This window comes from Aspergillus brasiliensis, assembly GCF_001889945.1.
Source record: "Aspergillus brasiliensis CBS 101740 unplaced genomic scaffold ASPBRscaffold_25, whole genome shotgun sequence".
NCBI classification, from domain to species: Eukaryota; Fungi; Ascomycota; class Eurotiomycetes; order Eurotiales; family Aspergillaceae; genus Aspergillus; species Aspergillus brasiliensis.
The window spans coordinates 75161-91795 of NW_027137466.1; the positions used below are offsets into that span (position 1 = coordinate 75161).

Genomic DNA, 16635 nt, shown 5'->3' on the forward strand with positions numbered 1-16635 from the left:
CTGGAACGGAGGAGATGGTTTCACATGGAAACTGGGCAAGATCCCAACGCTATATTTTCCGTTGGATATGGCAAGCTTACGTGAGTTTGTTCGGAAGCGGATGAGTTTGATGAGACTGAAATCTGCATGAGTCTACAGCATCCAGACGATACTGTTCTCCGTAGATAATTCCGAGGCTATCCTTTTAGTACTAGAAGGAAAGCTTGACTATGCTACGTAAAATTTCATTTGTCATGTTCATTGTTACTAAATCACTTGTTAAGTAGTGGTAAGACAAGAAGCCAAGGCCAGCTTAGGTAGTACTGACTCACATGGCAGGACAGTTGTACCGAGTAAGACCACGAGAATGTTCAGCCTTATGGAACATGCAGGCAGGCCTGGCTGGGGCTAGACCAGATTCAGCCAAAGCCGGCATCCGATGTCGTCACGCCTGCCGTCCCCTCCAACTTCCTTTTTATCTTCCAGATACGTGTTACCAGACAATATAATTAGATTTCGACGTGGTAAAGTTTATATTTAAAGACACTGCATGGAATGGTTACTCAAAATGCTGATTCCCCCCCTGTATCATTGCGTTTTCGTGTTGTGGACCACATGCAAACCTGCTTATGTGAGCGATGCTAGCCATAAACCGTAACCCCGAGTGCTCGGACATACCACATACAGCAAGTCCGATGCGGATGACTCTTAAGAAGACTAAAACATCGACTAATTAGATACACTACTCATATCAAAAGTACCCCCAGGCTGCCACTAATCACTAACCATAGCCCATTAAATGCCGCTCTCCTGAATGACCACGTTTTTCCTCCTGAGCCAAATTAGGCAGCGAGGCCCGTGGGGCTCGGCCGTAAGCTTACAGATCAGATAAGACTTCGATGTCGCCGGTCGCTGCTCGTCGACCTCCGCTTCATCTTCAACTTCGCGACACTCCACCACCGATAGGACAGCGTCAGGTGACTTGGCACGGTCGGGTCCATCGCATCACCATCACTCACATCATCGCCTTCAAGCAAGAAACTTGCACCATTTTCTCAAAGTAATGGATGAGGAACACTCTCCAAAATCTCCGCCGCGACGGCGCAGACCACCCCTATCTTGCACCATTTGCAGACGTCGCAAGTTGAAATGCGATCGCTCTCTGCCATGCGGGCAATGCGTCAAGTCCAAAACGCCAGATCAATGCATCTATGTTGGCCCTCAGGCGCCGGTGTCGGGGAGCGCTTCCCGCACCCCGCCAGAACGCGTGCGTGTCTCCAGCAGTCGAGCGAGCCCGGCGCACGGGGGCCTCTACGTCTTTGATTCCAAGCATCAATCCACCAACAGAGTGACCAAGCCGAAAGCGCGGTCGGACGAGTTGCACGAGCTGCGCAGTCGCGTCCAGTTTCTGGAAAGTGCCCTCTCCAAGACTGGGTCGATGCACACCCCGGAAAGTCTGGGTGGTGACTCGGTAGACATCGGGCATCGTTTGGGCCCGGAGTCGCAAAATCTCATCGACAACGTGAAGGATCTTCCCGATCGGTGTTGCTTCCGGGGGAAGAAAAGCCGGACGCGATTCGTTGGGCGCAGCCACGCGTCCGTCTCTTTGTCTTTTGTAAGTGTGCGTTGTGCATGGCTGATTCGTGTATGGTGCTAACATCCGCAGTTTGAAGATGTGGGCAGGTTCATGCGGGGCCGCCGAGGTACGATGAAGAAACTTCCCAACTACAAGAAGTTCAAGGCCTTCAAGGGGGAGATATGGGCTCGAGAACGACAGGAGCATCAGCGCGCCTATCAACAAAAGTCGCCCGCCCTGGAGGAGATGGTTCCACCTCGGCAAGTTGCCGACGAACTACTCAACTTATATCTGACCACTTTTGAGACGACCCACCGAATTCTGCATATCCCGACGTTTCTGGAGCAGTACGAAAACTTCTGGGCGGGAGTGCAGCCTCAGGAACCGTCTTTTGTGGCGAAGCTTTTGGCATTGATGGCTGCCAGTTGCTGTTTCCTTAACCCGAACACAAAGATTAATGGTGAGAGCAGGGTGTATCAAACGGCAGCTGAATGGATTGCTGGTGTTCGGTCGTGGATTGCGTTCACGCTGGTCAGCTCGACCATCGATTTCAACATCCTGCAGATTGAATGCCTCTTAATGATTGCACGGCAGGCCGATGCGATTGACGGGGACATTGTGTGGATCTCTTCCGGCTCGCTCACGCGGACTGCCATGACCATGGGCCTGCATCGGGATCCCCATCGGTTTGGCAAGATGACCAAGTTCTGGGCGGAGATGCGTCGGCGGCTGTGGGCGACCATTTTGGAGCTCGACTTGCAGTCGTCCTTGGATGGTGGAATGCCACCCACAATCGACCTGGACGAATACGATTGCGAGCCACCTTCAAACTTGGATGATTCCCAGCTGACGGAAAATATGGCCGATGACCCTGTGCCGAAAGATATAGGAGTATACACAGAAAGCACCTTTCAGGTATTGCTTCTGCAGTCGCTACCCCTGCGGCTCCGCATCGCCAAGGCTATCAACAGTCTGAAACTTACGCTGTCATATGACGAGGCTTTGCGGCTGAGTGAGGAGCTAATCCAACTCATGCACTATGGCTTGGAAATCTTCCAGAAGGCCGGACCGGCCCCTTCGGGAACCGGCCCGTCATTCGCCCAGTCAATGTTGGTATTTTTGTTGCGGCGATCAATTCTGGTTCTGAATCGGCCTTTCGCGCTGAGTATTATCCGGTCGCCCAAATTTTCTTACTCGCGGAAGATCTGCCTCGAGTCCGCCCTGGAGATTCTCTCTCATCACGAGCCCCCGGCGAGCTCGCAGGCGTGCCCGCATCTGGGGCAACTGAGCGGGGGGATGTTCCGCGATGAGTTTTTGCACGCTGCTCTGACGGTATGCGTTGAACTGTACCTGCAGGCAGGCGAGTACAACACGCAGAACCCATCGACAATGAAGTCCAGCGCACTGACATCGTTGAACGATTTGATGCGGTCGCAGCAGGAGGTGATGATCGGGGCAGTCGAGCGAACGATTGAAACGTTTGGCAGCCGGATCACACCCAACGGCAAGGGGGGGAAGGCCTACTTTCTACCGATGCTCGCTTTGTCAGCGGTGAAGGCGCGACTGCGAGGGGAAGATCCGCAAAAGGCGATCGAGCGGGATGGGATACAATGCATGCAGATGTGCGAGCAGATGTTGCAGGGAGCCAGTTGGGAAACGGTCCGAGCCAAGGCTACGTCGACAGTAAGTGTACAGTTCGTTTTTTTGTTGATATATGCTAACAGATGTAGCCGGTATCTACACCATCATTGAGTCTAGCGACGCCGGAAATGCCATTCGACCCAGCGTCGTATGGGTTAGATACAGTGAGTTCTCCTGTTTGAGGATATATTAGAAGAATGATACTAACGGATGTAGTCTGAGTTCGGAACACTATTTGACCTCAACGACTTTGCGATCCCCGATATGTGGGACCAGGACTTTTTGGCGTTGTTGTAGATAAGAGTTGGTAGTACCGAGGCGTTGGGACAGCGAATTATTGCGATCAAGGATAAAAGTTTCATGTGAAGCCGACAAGGCTATGATGTACGATATGAGTGCCGATCATCACTTAGATATAACTAGTATATAATCATCTCCCATCTTAACAGCAGAAGCATCTCTCATGTACCACCACCACCACAACCATGTCGTAAGTCACATTACAGAATGATCATGAGAAAAGATACTAAAAAAACCAGATCCCTCCTCACAACCCTCGGCCTCACAGCTCCAGAAGGCCACGCCCTCCCCAACCGCGCCATCCCCTACCTCCTGTTCAACTGGTTCTACGCCTACGGCATCCTCAGCACCCGTCCGGCGAAACGCCTCCTCCGTCTCGACCACAACGTCGCACCGAGAGAAGACCTCCAAGTCTATGGCGAGGCAGCCGTGCAAGCGGGGAAAATCACTCGCCGACAGTTGAATCGACTCAAGCGGCAGGAGGCAGCGCATGCGAATGCTGTCGAGGGGTTTCCGCTGTTCGTGGCAGCTGGTGTGTGATCATGCCTTTCCTCCCTATCTTTATCCCTTCTGGCAACTTCTTTCACTTATCATAACTTGTACATGAAATGCTAATGATGTATCTGTGATATACAGTGGTAGTAGCATTGCACACAGGCCTTTCCAACGACGTGATCAACGGGATCGGCGCATGGTACACCTTATCTAGGATCCTATTTGGGCTTGCGTATGTGTTTATTGAATCGGAGGCGTTGAGCTTTTCGCGGTCGGTGCTGTGGTGGTCTGGGAATTTGAGTTGTATTACTGCTTTGGTGTTGGGGGGGAGGAAGTTGTAATTTTATTCTTGGTGTTGTCTTAATTGTGAGGTATCTCTCTGATTTTGGGATGGAATAATGATGGGCGTGAAAGAGTTTCTACTTTCTGCTATACTCCGTAGTAGCTGGAAAATGTGGGGATGAAGTCGGAGATTGAGATCGCCGGTTGGGGATGATCGGCGGGGATGGCCGAGGTTGAATTTTTGGTTTTAAAGGGAGGCTGATTTATGGGGTTATTGCAGTACAAGAATAACTGGATATGCATAAGATATAGTGTAGATTGTGTTTGATTATTAACATTGCTTGAATCGTGCATAGTAAGGTTATTGTGTATAGGTTATTGCGTATAGATCTGAGTGTGGATAATTGTATAGAGATGTGTACATTGAAGACATCATCTGCTGGAATATATTAGCAGCCACAGATTACTACAGAGATACTGATAAGTGACTGACAGTTAGTATGCAAGAGACAGTTATTCCTGCAATGATATTCTACATCTCTCTTACAGTCGAGTCGAGTCATGCTATGCTGCAATACGCATCTACCCACACCACGGAGGATATCATCCCACCATCAAGCTCACACAACAACCTTTCCAGCTCATTCCACAGATACACAGTAACCCGCTCCTATCCCCACAGCAAGCTGGTTACTCCACAGCATCCAATACAACACCTCATTCCTCATCATATTCACATCCCCGTGAGTCACCCTCGATTGGTGGGAAATTCCATCGCCAGCCTTACTGACAATCCGGGGAAATTGTGCCAGCTCAGGGAGACCCCGTGCACCGGCCAAGATTCACGATGACAGGTGGGAAATTGTTCTCCCTGCCTTCCCCGTGGGGTTACCCCAATTCTTCCCCAGATTTTTGGTAGACTACTATGATGTTATCGATCAATGGTAGTCTGGGGTATAGATGTACATACCATTGAGAGATTCATATATAATAGTACATGAATCATGTCTGTTTAACTTTTAGAAGAAGAGGATAAAAACAATCATTCTGCAAAATGCATCTTCTCCCCTTAACCCTCTTCCTCACCGCCGCTTTCGGCGTCTCAATCCCCAGATCTCCCCTCATCCCCGGCGCACAAATCATCCCCGCATCCAGCACAGCAGATCTCCAGGCCATTGGGGCGCAACATCACAAGTATCCAGACCGCGAGACAGTCACCATTCGGCCATCGAGGAATGCACTTGACGATGTGTCCAGTGACTTTCTCTGGGGTTTGAAGCAGGCGAACCATGGCGGTCGGTTATTGTTGAAGCAGGGGGAGACCTACGTGATTGGGACAAAGCTGGATTTGACGTTTTTGGATAACATTGAGGTGCAGCTTGAGGGAGAGATTCAGGTATCTTCTTTCCTCTTTGATTTGCTCAGAGTAGAAGATAGAGTACTGATTTTGATGGTGGATAGTTCACCAACAACATCACCTACTGGCAAGCCAACAACTTCTACTACGATTTCCAAAAATCCATCACCTTCTGGCGCTGGGGTGGTCAGGACATCAAGATCTTCGGGAGTGGTGTGCTGAATGGCAATGGTCAGAAATGGTATGATGAGTTTGCGGGCAAGCAGATCTTGGTACGTCACAACCATGATACCATCCGTACATCCCTGCAAGAAAAGAATATGCTAATGATGGCAATGGTGATAGGACTCGGACAACACGTTCTACCGCCCTATCCTCTTCCTCACGGATAATGCGACCCGTATTTCCGTCGAGGGCATCACACAGTTAAATTCGCCGTGCTGGACGAACTTTTTCGTTCGCACGAATGATGTCTCGTTTGATAATGTGTATATTCATGCGTTCTCGACCAATGCTTCTGTAAGTTGCTCTTAACCGGTGGCATATTGGCCTATGTACTAACTATATAAGTCCGACCCCGCCAACACCGACGGCATGGACTCCCTCGACGTCGATGGTGTCAGCTTCACCAATATGCGGATCGATGTCGGAGATGACTGCTTCTCGCCGAAACCGAACACGACCAACATTTTCGTGCAGAATATGTGGTGCAACAACACACACGGAGTGAGTATGGGCAGTATTGGCCAGTACGCGGGTGAGATGGACATCATTGAGAACGTATACATTGAGAATGTGACGTTGCTGAATGGACAGGTATCATTTCCCTCTTCCAATGCTTGATGATCAAGTGGTCGATGCTAATTATATATAGAACGGAGCTCGCCTGAAAGCCTGGGCCGGACAAGACGTCGGCTACGGCCGCATCAACAACGTCACCTACAAGAACATCCAGATCCAGAATACGGATGCGCCCATCGTGCTGGACCAGTGCTACTTTGATATCAACGCGACCGAATGCGCCAAGTACCCGTCTGCGGTGAATATTACGAATGTCCTGTTTGAGAATATCTGGGGTTCTTCCTCGGGCAAAGACGGCACGATTGTTGCCGATTTGGTGTGCTCGCCAGATGCGGTGTGCACGAACATAACCTTGTCGAATGTCAATTTGACCAGTCCAAAGGGGACTGCGGAGATTGTTTGTGATGATATTCAGGGAGGGATTGGGGTGGATTGTGTGAGTGATGAGAGTGTTACGCGGTAGATACTAGGTGTTCCTTTAGGGAAATGATCAAGAATCAATAGAATTATGTTTACCTATTATCTTGTCCCAATTAGTAAAACAAGCAACATGGTATGACACTGAGTACCTTGGTAATTCAAAACATTTAAATGGTAATTAGTTGGTAGTACCTTGTAGACAAGGAGGACCTTGGGGCAAACCAATCACAACGAAGACAAAACTAACCGAACCCTAAGTTAGTATACATTAGTATGTACACCTTGGTGGTGACAGTATATATATAAACATAAGATAATAACTAAATAGATATTTCCTCTGAGCTCTGCATTTGATTCTCATTCTTCTTCTTAAATCCACAAACTAATAATAAGAATAAGAATCAAGCAAAATGATCGACTCCGGCAAAGAATCCCTCCACCCAGCAACACCCAATGATCTATTGGAGAGCCCTGCTCCTCAATCAAAGAGGAGAAAGCTCCCTGTTACTCTCCTTTCTGGATTCTTAGTATTCACCTCACCTGATCTCACTCACTCTTTACCCTGAAACACCCAATACTGATATCTTTCTACTACTAGGGAAGCGGCAAAACCACCCTCCTCGAACACATCCTCCTCTCGCCCGACCATGGCCTCCGCATCGCTGTCATAGTAAATGACATGAGCAGGTACATCCCCTTAACTTATCCTCTTCCCCTTTGAAGTTCTATTCTGACTAAGTATAGTCTCAACATCGACGCAACCCTAATCAAACACCACCACACCGTCTCCCACACCAAGGAATCCCTCATCCAGCTCCAAAACGGCTGTATATGCTGCACACTTCGCGGGGACTTACTTGCCGAGTTAGCACGGCTCGCATCGCAAGATGGAGTTGAGTACGTCGTTATTGAAAGCACGGGGATCAGTGAACCGATGCAGGTGGCGGAGACGTTCACGGCGGAGTTTGGGGCTGCTATGTTGGAGGCGGATGGGGATGGTAGTGGAGGTGGTGAGCAGCAGGTGTTGAGTGTGGAGGAGAGGAAGGTTATTGAGGATATGTATGTTCTACACCTATCCCTTTCAGTTTTGTGTGAGTGATGTGTGGAAAGTTGTGCTAACATAAGATGATACTATGTATAGTGTACAGCAAGGTGGTCTGCACACTCTCACCACCCTCGACACAACCGTGACGGTCATCGACGCGTTCAATCTACATTCCAACCTTGATACTGCGGAGTTCCTCTCCGATAGATATACCTCCGGGGAAGTGATCCCCGAGGATGAGCGGACTATCTCCGATCTGATGGTGGATCAGATTGAGTTTGCGGACGTGATTATCATTAACAAGATCGATCTTGTGGATAAGGTTGCGAAGGAGAAGATCCATACGCTGGTTAGATTGCTGAATCCCGCTGCCAAGGTTATGGAGGCCAAATACTCCAAGGTGGATGTTAGGGAGATTTTGGGCACGGGGAGGTTTGATTTTGTCAAGGCGGCTAGTGGTGCGGGCTGGTTGAGGAGTCTGCATGAGATGAGTCGCTTGAGTACGGGGAATGGGGAGAGGGTGGCGCCCAAGCCCGAGACGGTTGAGTATGTTTTTCTCTCCTTTGTTCCTTGTAACTTTTTGTGGTTGTGGGTGGTTCGTTGGCTAATGATCTTGGGCAGGTATGGTATTAACAACTTTGTGTATACGGCTAGACGACCGTTTCATCCGAGGAAGCTGTTCAAGTTGCTGCATGATAAGTTTATTATCTTGCAGAATGCGGCTGGGGCGGATGATGATGACGATGAAGATGAAGACGAAGAAGATGACGATGATGAAGAAATGAAAGACGACGATGAAGACAACACTGAAGACGAGGAAGAAGAGGAGGAGGAAGAAGATGAAGAAGACATCACCTCCATCCCTCCCGAAACCATTCTCTCTAACAAACGCTCCGACCCTATTCTCGCCCCCATCCTCCGTTCCAAAGGCTTCTTCTGGCTGGCCACCCGCCCCTACCAATTCGGCGAATGGAGCCAAGCCGGTGCCATGCTCACACTAGGCTGTGGTGGTGGATGGTTCGCCGAACTGCCTGACGAAGCCTGGCCGGAGGATGCGGACGTGCGCAAGTCTATTGAAGACGACTTCAAGGGCGAATGGGGCGACCGACGCCAGGAGATTGTGTTCATTGGGGAGGGCATTGATACGACGGCGATCAAGAAGCTGCTTGATGAGTGTCTGTTGGATAAGAAGGAGATGAAAAAGTGGGAGAAGGTGATGCGAACGAAGGGAGTCAAGAGGGCCGAGAAGCAGGAGGTTATGGCAGGGATTTGGGAAGATGGATGGGAGGATTGGCCTGATTTGGAGGATGATGATATTAAAGATGAGGAAGAGGTGAAGACAAATGGGAAGAGGAAGGCGAGTGAGTTGTTGAATGGTCATAATCATGGACATGCTCATGGACATTCTCATGCACATGGACAGGGACATAAAAGTCGACAAGCAGTTAAGAAGTGATGCTGATTATAGACTATTATTTACTACCAAAAGTAACTATTTGCATAACTCATGAAACTATATACTCACACATACTATTACCACCACATCCACAAGTATCTACCATCCCTCCACCCTCCTCATCCTCAAATGCATCCCTTCCACAGGCTTCGTCGTAACTGCTCCAGCAATATGAATAATCTGCTTGGGATCCTGCATCTCCACCTCATACCTCCCCAACACTCCTGCCAACGCACATCTCAACTCTGCTTTGGCAAAATCCTTGCCAATGCAAGCTCTCTGCCCATGCAAAAACGTAATCTGCGCATAATTCGTCCCTGCCCCTCCATGTCCATTCACCACCTGATTACCCTCCTTATCCGTATCCACCCACCGCTCTGGCCTGAACATATCCGCGTCCTCACCCCAGAACTCCGGACTGCGGTTAATGGCGTACGGGCACAGGAGGACCCTTGTCCCTCTTGGGATGTGGGTGTTGGCGACTGTAGTGTCGCGGATGGATTCACGCAGAGTCAGCGGGACAGTGGGATATAGGCGGAGAACTTCCTGGACGATGCCGTTGAGCAAGGGCAGGGATTCAAGGTCCGCGTGGGTGATGGGTGAAGATGCTGTAGGAATGCGGGAGCGGATCTCGTCTCGCAGGAGGGGCTGGTATGTTGGGTGTAGGGTGAGGAGGTAGCAGGCCCAGGTGAAGGCACTGGCGGTTGTCTCGTGCTATTCATATACTCAGTATATATACCTTTTTATAGCTTCAATGAAGCAAGTATGGGGGAGACATACACCAGCAGCCAAGAAAGTCAACATCTGATCGACCAGCTCATCATCACTAAAGTCACCGCCTAGCATCATTGTCCCCAGAATATCAGCTTCGAGTTCTGCAGCGGTGGCTTTCGTCTCGAGGATAGCGGCTTTCTTCTCGGCTACGATATCCTTGCACAGATCGCGCAGGTAGCCTGTCTCGGTGTCGATCACCTTGTTCAAGCGCCAGGGAAGTTTCCGGGCGAACCACTGCGGCAGGAGAACGTTGACGGCTAAGAAGGCGATCTTTTCGCGGGTTGGCTCCAGAATGGCGAGGAAGCTGTCGGCGACTTTGTTCTCGGGGTTATGGAGCGAGCGAAAGTCGCGGCCCATGGCGGCGGGGCCGATGATGTCCAGGGTTAGGCGACTGCAGTTGATGTATTAGCATTGGAATCCGAACATAATCATAGTTTGATGAGTAGCGGGAATACCTCGCCCAAACACTCATCTCCACACAACCCCCATTCGCATCCATCTCCTTCTGCAACTCGTCCATCAACAACCCCGTCTTCTCCCACATCAGCCCATACAGAGCACGAATATGCCGCACGTTAAACGACGGCGTCAACGCCCGACGCTGCTTCTTGTGCGCACTGCCCTCGGATAGAATCAGCCCAAAGCCGATGATCCGCGCCAGGAACTCGCGGGTACGCCAGGGCTTCTCGAAGTCATAGGTGTTGGTGCTCATAATGTCCAACAGGGCCTGGTGGTTCGTGGCGAGCAGGAAGCTGCGGTTGAAGATGTCGCGAAAGTGGATGAGGCCATTGTTGGGGATGGTTTTCATCCATTCTAGTGGGAGACGGCCGCGGGGGTCGTCGAAGAGGATGCGCGCGTGGTTGAGGTTGCCCTGTTCCTTTTAGTATATTATTACTACCATCGAGGAAGTAGAGTACGAGGGTATACCGGTAGGGTAGGCAGATGACGCAGTGGAGTCACCCAGTATGGATAGATGATGACCCCCCAGACTAATCGGAGGATAAGGTTGCTTGCCAATGCCAGCAGTGTCACACTGCGAAAGGTCCAGTCGGGGAGTAAACTGTGTTGGATGAGGTAGCCCTCGACGAGGGACGCTGCCAGCAGCACGAGAGTATCCATGATGTGATACAATGTTGGACAGACATCGCAGAGAGTCAGTTGAGAGTCATGGATGAGGAGAAATAATCAGATCGGACGAGTGTATGAAGATCGACATCATTTCAGGGTTCGGTTGGGATGCAACTTGCCTCGGTTGCATTGGGCCGATGATCAGCCCTAACCCCTCATGGCCCTCAACATTAATCAGAACCAGATAACGAGACTAACAGTATGGAGTTTACCCCAATGCATTGATAGGAAGATAGGAACAAATCACATGGGATCGGCACCGTTGATCGGCGTCAATGCGAACGCAGTGGATCGCATCTCCGCAATTTGTTCTGCCCGAAAGTCAACCGCGGATCCATCGCAACGATTGCCCATTTGGGGAGTCTCAGTTTCTGGAATGTCCAGAATGCCACATTCATGCCACAATCTTCAGCCATGTGAGCCTCGGTCATTACTCGAACAGATATATAGTAGGGACTGCCACGTTGCTCTGGCCTTATCTTAGCTTGATTAAGGTACCTTCAAGAATCCCACCAGCCAATAGAATTAATAGCAACCACATCATGTCATTCATCCCTCCAGTCGTCCACGAATGGACTCAAACTGCCCTGGCCAATCTGCCCCCTTCAGCACAGCAGGCATTGCTGCACCCGCTGGTTCCCAAGGCCCTCGCAGTCATCTTAGCCCTCGCAGCACTGCGCCAAACCAATCGTACTCTCAACTCGTTCTCCCTCAGCAACTTCAGCACCCGGAAATGGGACAACACGCGCGAACTTGTCCTTCTAACCGGCGGATGCAGCGGCATCGGCAAACAAATCATGACTGATCTATCCAAGCATGGTGCGAAAGTCATCATTCTCGACATTAATGAACCCACCTTTAAACTCCGTGCGTCCCCCTTCTCTACAGTACAAAATCTCAGCTACTAATGCGCAACAGCACCCAACGTCCATTTTTACAAAGCAGACATCACCTCCTCTGCTGCACTGCACCCAGTCGCAGAGCAAATCCGGCGCGAACACGGCCATCCCACTGTCCTCGTGAACAACGCAGGCGTCGCCAGCGACGGGACAATCCTCGATGAACCCGAGGCGAAGATCCGACTAACGTTTGAGGTCAATACAATCTCGCACTTCCTCATGGTGAAGGAGTTTCTCCCCGCCATGATTGAACGGAACCATGGCCACGTGGTGACCGTGGCTAGTTTGGCCAGTTTCATGTCGCTCGGGGAGATTGTCGATTATAGTTGTTCGAAGGCCAGTGCGTTGGCGTTCCATGAGGGGTTGGGGCAGGAGTTGAAGTATTGGTATAAGGCTACGGGGGTGAAGACAAGGTAGGTCTTTCTTTCTCTCCTTTTGCATCCGATGGTGTGGTAAAGAGGAGTGAGTGCTAATAATGATGTATAGTGTGGTTCATCCACTTTGGGTGCGCACACCCATGATCCAGCAGCTTACGGATGCTGGGAAGCAATTCAAGCAGCCGGTTTTGACGGTAGAGAAGGTGGGCAATGCTATTGCAAAGCAGATCCTGTCTGGGAGAAGTGGACAGATTATTCTGCCCGAGTCATTGTGGTGGATTAGTTTGGTGCGGGCGTGGCCGACGTGGTTGCAGGAGACGGCGAGGGGGTTGGCGTCGGGGGATTTGGTGAGGTTGAAGGCGTGGCAGAAGGAGAATAATATTAGTAAATAGTGCTTCGTTGATGGAGTTAGGTTTATCCATGTATATTGTTAATATTATTGAGTCTGTATTCGGTACATTCTGTACATACTGTATTAGATGGAATGCCCAAGTCGTGTTCATTGCATCTACCTGAGATTTGAACAAGACTCGGTATGGTTCCTACTTTGTGTATGCGATATGTCAGTATCTACTGAAGGCAGACACTGCCTGTTACGTAGCCTCTCATCTTGATGTGTCTCGCATTATACCAATTCCATGTCTCATTGCATATGTACTAACTATTCAAATATTCACAACAAAAGAGTATGCCAGCAATCAACTACCCCCTACCACCAATATATCCATCCTCCTGTCCAGCATATGCACATCTACACTACATCCGTCACAAAGTCTCCCCCAACCACCCTCTCACCCTCATCCCCTGTCCTGATTCCTCCTTCTCGCCAATATACAAATTATAAATCGGCGCCACATGCCCTTCCCCTTCCCCAACACAGAACTCCACCTCCCCTGGAAAGCCCTCGCGCAACTTCTCCACGAATCCCTCAATCACAGGCAACAGAATCTCCCTCCCGCCACCACAAACCAACACCTTCTTCACGGGAAACTCCTTGAACCACTCCGCCGGCGCATTCGACAAATCCGTATAATTATCCTGTTCTCCGGCCCCAAGATACGCCTTCGCCCAAGGTCCCGCAACCGCGGGGGTAATCAGGTCCCCGCGTGAGTCAATCGCCTGGTCGGTGTAGTCGGTGACTAAACTGGTCCAGGGAGCGATCATAATTGCTCCGCGGAGAGTGTCTTGGCTACTTGGGAGGGGGATGGGAGTAATCTTGGGGTGGGGATGAGCGAGGTGGGAGAGAACTCCCCCGACGAGGTTCCCGCCGGCAGAGTCCCCGCCGAGGAGGATTTGGGATGGAGAGTGCGTGGTGAGGATGTGTCGGAGAGCGGAGGTTGCTTGGCGCAGTTGGGTTGGGTAAGTAGCCCGTGGCGCGAGAGTATAAGTTAGTGTAAAGATGGAGAGCGACTTGTTGTGGAATCTCCGCAGGTGAGTGATGAGGTTGAGGAAGAATTTGAAGTAGCCTTCGTTGGCGGGGAGGGTGAAGCCGCCTCCTATATTGACTTCATTAGTTGAGATAAGTTAGAGATGGGGATGATGGTGGTGGAAGGGGAAGGGGAAGGGAGATGGATGTATGTACCGTGATACCAAATCAAGATATTGTCCGCGTTCGGGTCCCCAATCCAGTGTCCCAGGGCTCCGTCACCCAAGTCTACTGTCTTGGAGGGTAGCTTGTGCTTCCGGACGTAACGTTCATAGTTCTGATCAGTGGTGGGAAGAGCATATCTGCATTGTTAGTGGATAGGAACAAGAAATATAGAGTTAGGTTGTGTCAGGTAACATACTGCATTTGGGCCACAGTCAGCCGGGCCGTGGCTTTGCGGAATGCTGCATAACCAAGATGCAAGACCAGCGTCTTGGGATATGCAGCAGAACGCCAAAAGGAGGTCAAAAGGGCCCAGAAGATTGTTAAGGTAACGGATGCGACAGCTGGCACCAAGTCCAGTTTCTCCGCCAGAGAGAGCGAGATTTTGGGGGCAATCATGTCGGGGATGATGCAGTAACTTTTCACGGTTAAGGTAGTACTACATCCTGGCTGTGCGACAGCGAGTTTAAGTCTTCATGGGCCACTGTGCTACTCCGTCTGAACTGCAAAAGATCCAAGAGGCCGACTCGGTTCTCTCGCATGTGAGGTTCGCAAGGGTTTCCGTTTTTGGGATGGATTGGCCGCGGATCGACAGGCCCATTTTTGATGCCCCAACAAGTCGGCCGTTACGATCTATCAGGATAGCCTCGGACTCCTCATGGGCGCTGCATCTGCAACCGAGGTAGATGAGTGACACATCTCGTTATAAGTAGCCTGTACGACCGCTCACTTTATCATGATCACCAGCATCATACTAGTACTTGCTTCTATATTATCATGGAGACCGACTTGGACGTGGTCATTGTCGGTGCCGGCATCTCTGGCATCAATGCGGCATACCGCATTCAATCCACATTCCCCAACTATCGTTACACTATCTTAGAAGCCCGCGACTCTCTTGGCGGCACCTGGGACTTCTTTAAATATCCCGGCATCCGCTCCGACTCCGATCTCTTCTCCTTCGGCTTCTCGTGGTTCCCCTGGGATGGCAACAATGCCATCGCCGAGGCCCCCTCGATCCTGTCATACTTGCACCGCGCCACTCGCAAACATGGCATCGACCAGCAGATTCGCTACCAGCACCGTCTCCTCGGCGCCGACTGGTCCTCCTCCGACCAGCTCTGGTCCCTGACCGTCGACCACGATGGGCAGTCTCGCGCCCTCACGGCCCGGTTCGTCATCTTCGGCACCGGTTACTACGACTACAGACAACCCCTCGAAGCCGACATCCCGAACCTCTCGCGGTTCGCTGGAGAAGTCATCCACCCGCAATACTGGCCGGAATCCCTCGACTACAGCAACAAGAACATCGTGGTGATCGGCTCCGGTGCTACAGCCATCACCCTCCTCCCCACGCTGGCCGAGAAGGCCGCGCGAGTCACCATGCTACAGCGCAGTCCCACGTATATTCTCTCCCTCCCCAATCGCAGCCGCTCCTGGTACAGCTACATCTTCCCCGCTGCCATCTCGCGCCGGATCCAGCGCATCACCTGGTTCCTCAGCGGCCACCTCTTCTTCCTCTTCTGCCAGACCTTCCCAACCATCGCGCGCTTCCTCCTCCGTCTCTCCGTCTCCGGCCAACTCCCCGCCCACGTCCCCCACTCCCCACACTTCCAACCCCGCTACAACCCCTGGGATCAACGTCTCTGTATCTCCCCCGACGGCGACTTCTTCCGCGCCCTACGCTCCGGGCACGCCGATGTGAAAACCGATACCATCTCCACCGTCACGGAGTCCGGGGTGGAGCTATCTTCCGGCGAGTCCCTCAACGCCGACATCCTCGTCACGGCCACCGGGCTGAAGCTGCTCATTGCCGGCGGCGCCTCCGTCACCGTGGACGGCGAGCCCATTCACATCCCCCACAAGTTCCTCTGGCATGGCATGATGATGCAGGATCTGCCCAATGCGGCGTTTGTGATCGGGTACACGAATGCGTCGTGGACGCTGGGCGCCGACGCGACGGCCTTGTTCATCTGTCGGTTGTTGAAGCAGTTGGAGACGATTGGTGCAAAGTCGGCTGTGCCACGGTTGCAGCCGGGTGAGGCGGGAAGCTTGAAGGAGCGGCCGATGTTGAATTTGAATTCGACGTATATTACCCGCGCGTCGGGGACGTTGCCGAAGGCGGCGGATCGTGGGCCGTGGGTGGCGAGAGGGAATTATTTGAGGGATGTGTGGTTTTCAGAACATGGCGATCTGAATGGGTTGGTGTTTGAGGGGGGGAAGAAGCAGTTGTGACGGAGTGATAGACTATGGTGGATTTTCCACCTCTTTTTCTTGCTTGACGATTTGATCTATGGTTGCTTGCTTGCTTGGGTGGTGTGGTTTCATGTTTATACATTATGACTCGGCGTATATATCCTAGTTGTTTCTTTCTTTGTTTCTTGAAGATACATTTCAATGCAAGATAAACAAATCTCCTGTATAGCAAGAATCCTCGTCTCATGCTCACATTTTATGTTATGTAAGGAATCCACCTACATATACAGTCAATAACTCCAGCTTTAGGCCATACCTTAT

The 16635-nt window shown here is 51.1% G+C and overlaps 8 protein-coding genes across 8 annotated transcripts; 6 read left to right on the forward strand and 2 right to left on the reverse strand.

The window, feature by feature from the left end:
- Nucleotides 1–1042: 1042 nt before the first annotated feature.
- Nucleotides 1043–3493, forward strand: ASPBRDRAFT_35495 (putative C6 transcription factor; the record flags this gene model as incomplete). Its single annotated transcript, XM_067623355.1, has 4 exons — nt 1043–1594; nt 1646–3238; nt 3286–3360; nt 3413–3493. 4 exons carry the CDS (start codon nt 1043–1045, stop codon nt 3491–3493), a joined length of 2301 nt encoding a protein of 766 aa, XP_067473219.1.
- A 137-nt stretch (nt 3494–3630) lies between these two features.
- ASPBRDRAFT_49310 (MAPEG family protein) lies at nt 3631–4565 on the forward strand. Its single transcript, XM_067626307.1, has 2 exons — nt 3631–4028; nt 4133–4565. Exons 1-2 carry the CDS (start codon nt 3704–3706, stop codon nt 4330–4332), a joined length of 525 nt encoding a protein of 174 aa, XP_067473220.1. The 5' UTR covers nt 3631–3703; the 3' UTR covers nt 4333–4565.
- A 737-nt stretch (nt 4566–5302) lies between these two features.
- Nucleotides 5303–6929, forward strand: pgxB (putative extracellular exo-polygalacturonase). Its single transcript, XM_067626309.1, has 5 exons — nt 5303–5669; nt 5735–5902; nt 5976–6149; nt 6201–6446; nt 6505–6929. Exons 1-5 carry the CDS (start codon nt 5328–5330, stop codon nt 6892–6894), a joined length of 1320 nt encoding a protein of 439 aa, XP_067473221.1. The 5' UTR covers nt 5303–5327; the 3' UTR covers nt 6895–6929.
- Nucleotides 6930–7261: 332 nt separating this feature from the next.
- On the forward strand, nt 7262–9352 carry ASPBRDRAFT_139055 (CobW domain protein; the record flags this gene model as incomplete). Its single annotated transcript, XM_067619055.1, has 5 exons — nt 7262–7378; nt 7450–7538; nt 7596–7910; nt 7993–8442; nt 8518–9352. 5 exons carry the CDS (start codon nt 7262–7264, stop codon nt 9350–9352), a joined length of 1806 nt encoding a protein of 601 aa, XP_067473222.1.
- Nucleotides 9353–9451: 99 nt separating this feature from the next.
- ASPBRDRAFT_60111 (cytochrome P450) lies at nt 9452–11245 on the reverse strand (the record flags this gene model as incomplete). Its single annotated transcript, XM_067628171.1, has 4 exons — nt 9452–10066; nt 10133–10517; nt 10582–10997; nt 11054–11245. The coding sequence occupies 4 exons, from the start codon at nt 11243–11245 to the stop codon at nt 9452–9454; spliced, it is 1608 nt and encodes a 535-aa protein (XP_067473223.1).
- A 510-nt stretch (nt 11246–11755) lies between these two features.
- On the forward strand, nt 11756–13047 carry ASPBRDRAFT_70069 (SDR family oxidoreductase). Its single transcript, XM_067629053.1, has 3 exons — nt 11756–12121; nt 12173–12566; nt 12640–13047. The coding sequence occupies exons 1-3, from the start codon at nt 11797–11799 to the stop codon at nt 12920–12922; spliced, it is 1002 nt and encodes a 333-aa protein (XP_067473224.1). The 5' UTR covers nt 11756–11796; the 3' UTR covers nt 12923–13047.
- Nucleotides 13048–13149: 102 nt separating this feature from the next.
- On the reverse strand, nt 13150–14573 carry ASPBRDRAFT_164375 (lipase/thioesterase family protein). Its single transcript, XM_067619531.1, has 3 exons — nt 14318–14573; nt 14113–14258; nt 13150–14026 (listed from the first exon to the last, which is right to left on the reverse strand). Exons 1-3 carry the CDS (start codon nt 14515–14517, stop codon nt 13296–13298), a joined length of 1077 nt encoding a protein of 358 aa, XP_067473225.1. The 5' UTR covers nt 14518–14573; the 3' UTR covers nt 13150–13295.
- Nucleotides 14574–14878: 305 nt separating this feature from the next.
- On the forward strand, nt 14879–16548 carry ASPBRDRAFT_49318 (flavin-containing monooxygenase). The gene has a single exon (XM_067626310.1). The coding sequence runs from the start codon at nt 14896–14898 to the stop codon at nt 16351–16353; it is 1458 nt and encodes a 485-aa protein (XP_067473226.1). The 5' UTR covers nt 14879–14895; the 3' UTR covers nt 16354–16548.
- The last annotated feature ends 87 nt before the right edge of the window (nt 16549–16635 follow it).

Bases quoted from the DNA above. Each gene is read 5' to 3' on its own strand.
- ASPBRDRAFT_49310 (XM_067626307.1), top strand. From the start codon at position 3,704: ATGATCATGAGAAAAGATACTAAAAAAACCAGATCCCTCCTCACAACC. The intron at 4,029-4,132 runs GTGTGTGATCAT...TGTGATATACAG, and splicing joins TCCGCTGTTCGTGGCAGCTG to TGGTAGTAGCATTGCACACA.
- pgxB (XM_067626309.1), top strand. From the start codon at position 5,328: ATGCATCTTCTCCCCTTAACCCTCTTCCTCACCGCCGCTTTCGGCGTC. The intron at 5,670-5,734 runs GTATCTTCTTTC...GATGGTGGATAG, and splicing joins AGCTTGAGGGAGAGATTCAG to TTCACCAACAACATCACCTA. The intron at 6,447-6,504 runs GTATCATTTCCC...AATTATATATAG, and splicing joins TGACGTTGCTGAATGGACAG to AACGGAGCTCGCCTGAAAGC.
- ASPBRDRAFT_70069 (XM_067629053.1), top strand. From the start codon at position 11,797: ATGTCATTCATCCCTCCAGTCGTCCACGAATGGACTCAAACTGCCCTG. The intron at 12,122-12,172 runs GTGCGTCCCCCT...AATGCGCAACAG, and splicing joins TGAACCCACCTTTAAACTCC to CACCCAACGTCCATTTTTAC. The intron at 12,567-12,639 runs GTAGGTCTTTCT...AATGATGTATAG, and splicing joins GCTACGGGGGTGAAGACAAG to TGTGGTTCATCCACTTTGGG.
- ASPBRDRAFT_164375 (XM_067619531.1), bottom strand. From the start codon at position 14,517: ATGATTGCCCCCAAAATCTCGCTCTCTCTGGCGGAGAAACTGGACTTG. The intron at 14,259-14,317 runs GTATGTTACCTG...CTAACAATGCAG, and splicing joins CTGACTGTGGCCCAAATGCA to ATATGCTCTTCCCACCACTG. The intron at 14,027-14,112 runs GTACATACATCC...AAGTCAATATAG, and splicing joins TATCTTGATTTGGTATCACG to GAGGCGGCTTCACCCTCCCC.
- ASPBRDRAFT_49318 (XM_067626310.1), top strand. From the start codon at position 14,896: ATGGAGACCGACTTGGACGTGGTCATTGTCGGTGCCGGCATCTCTGGC.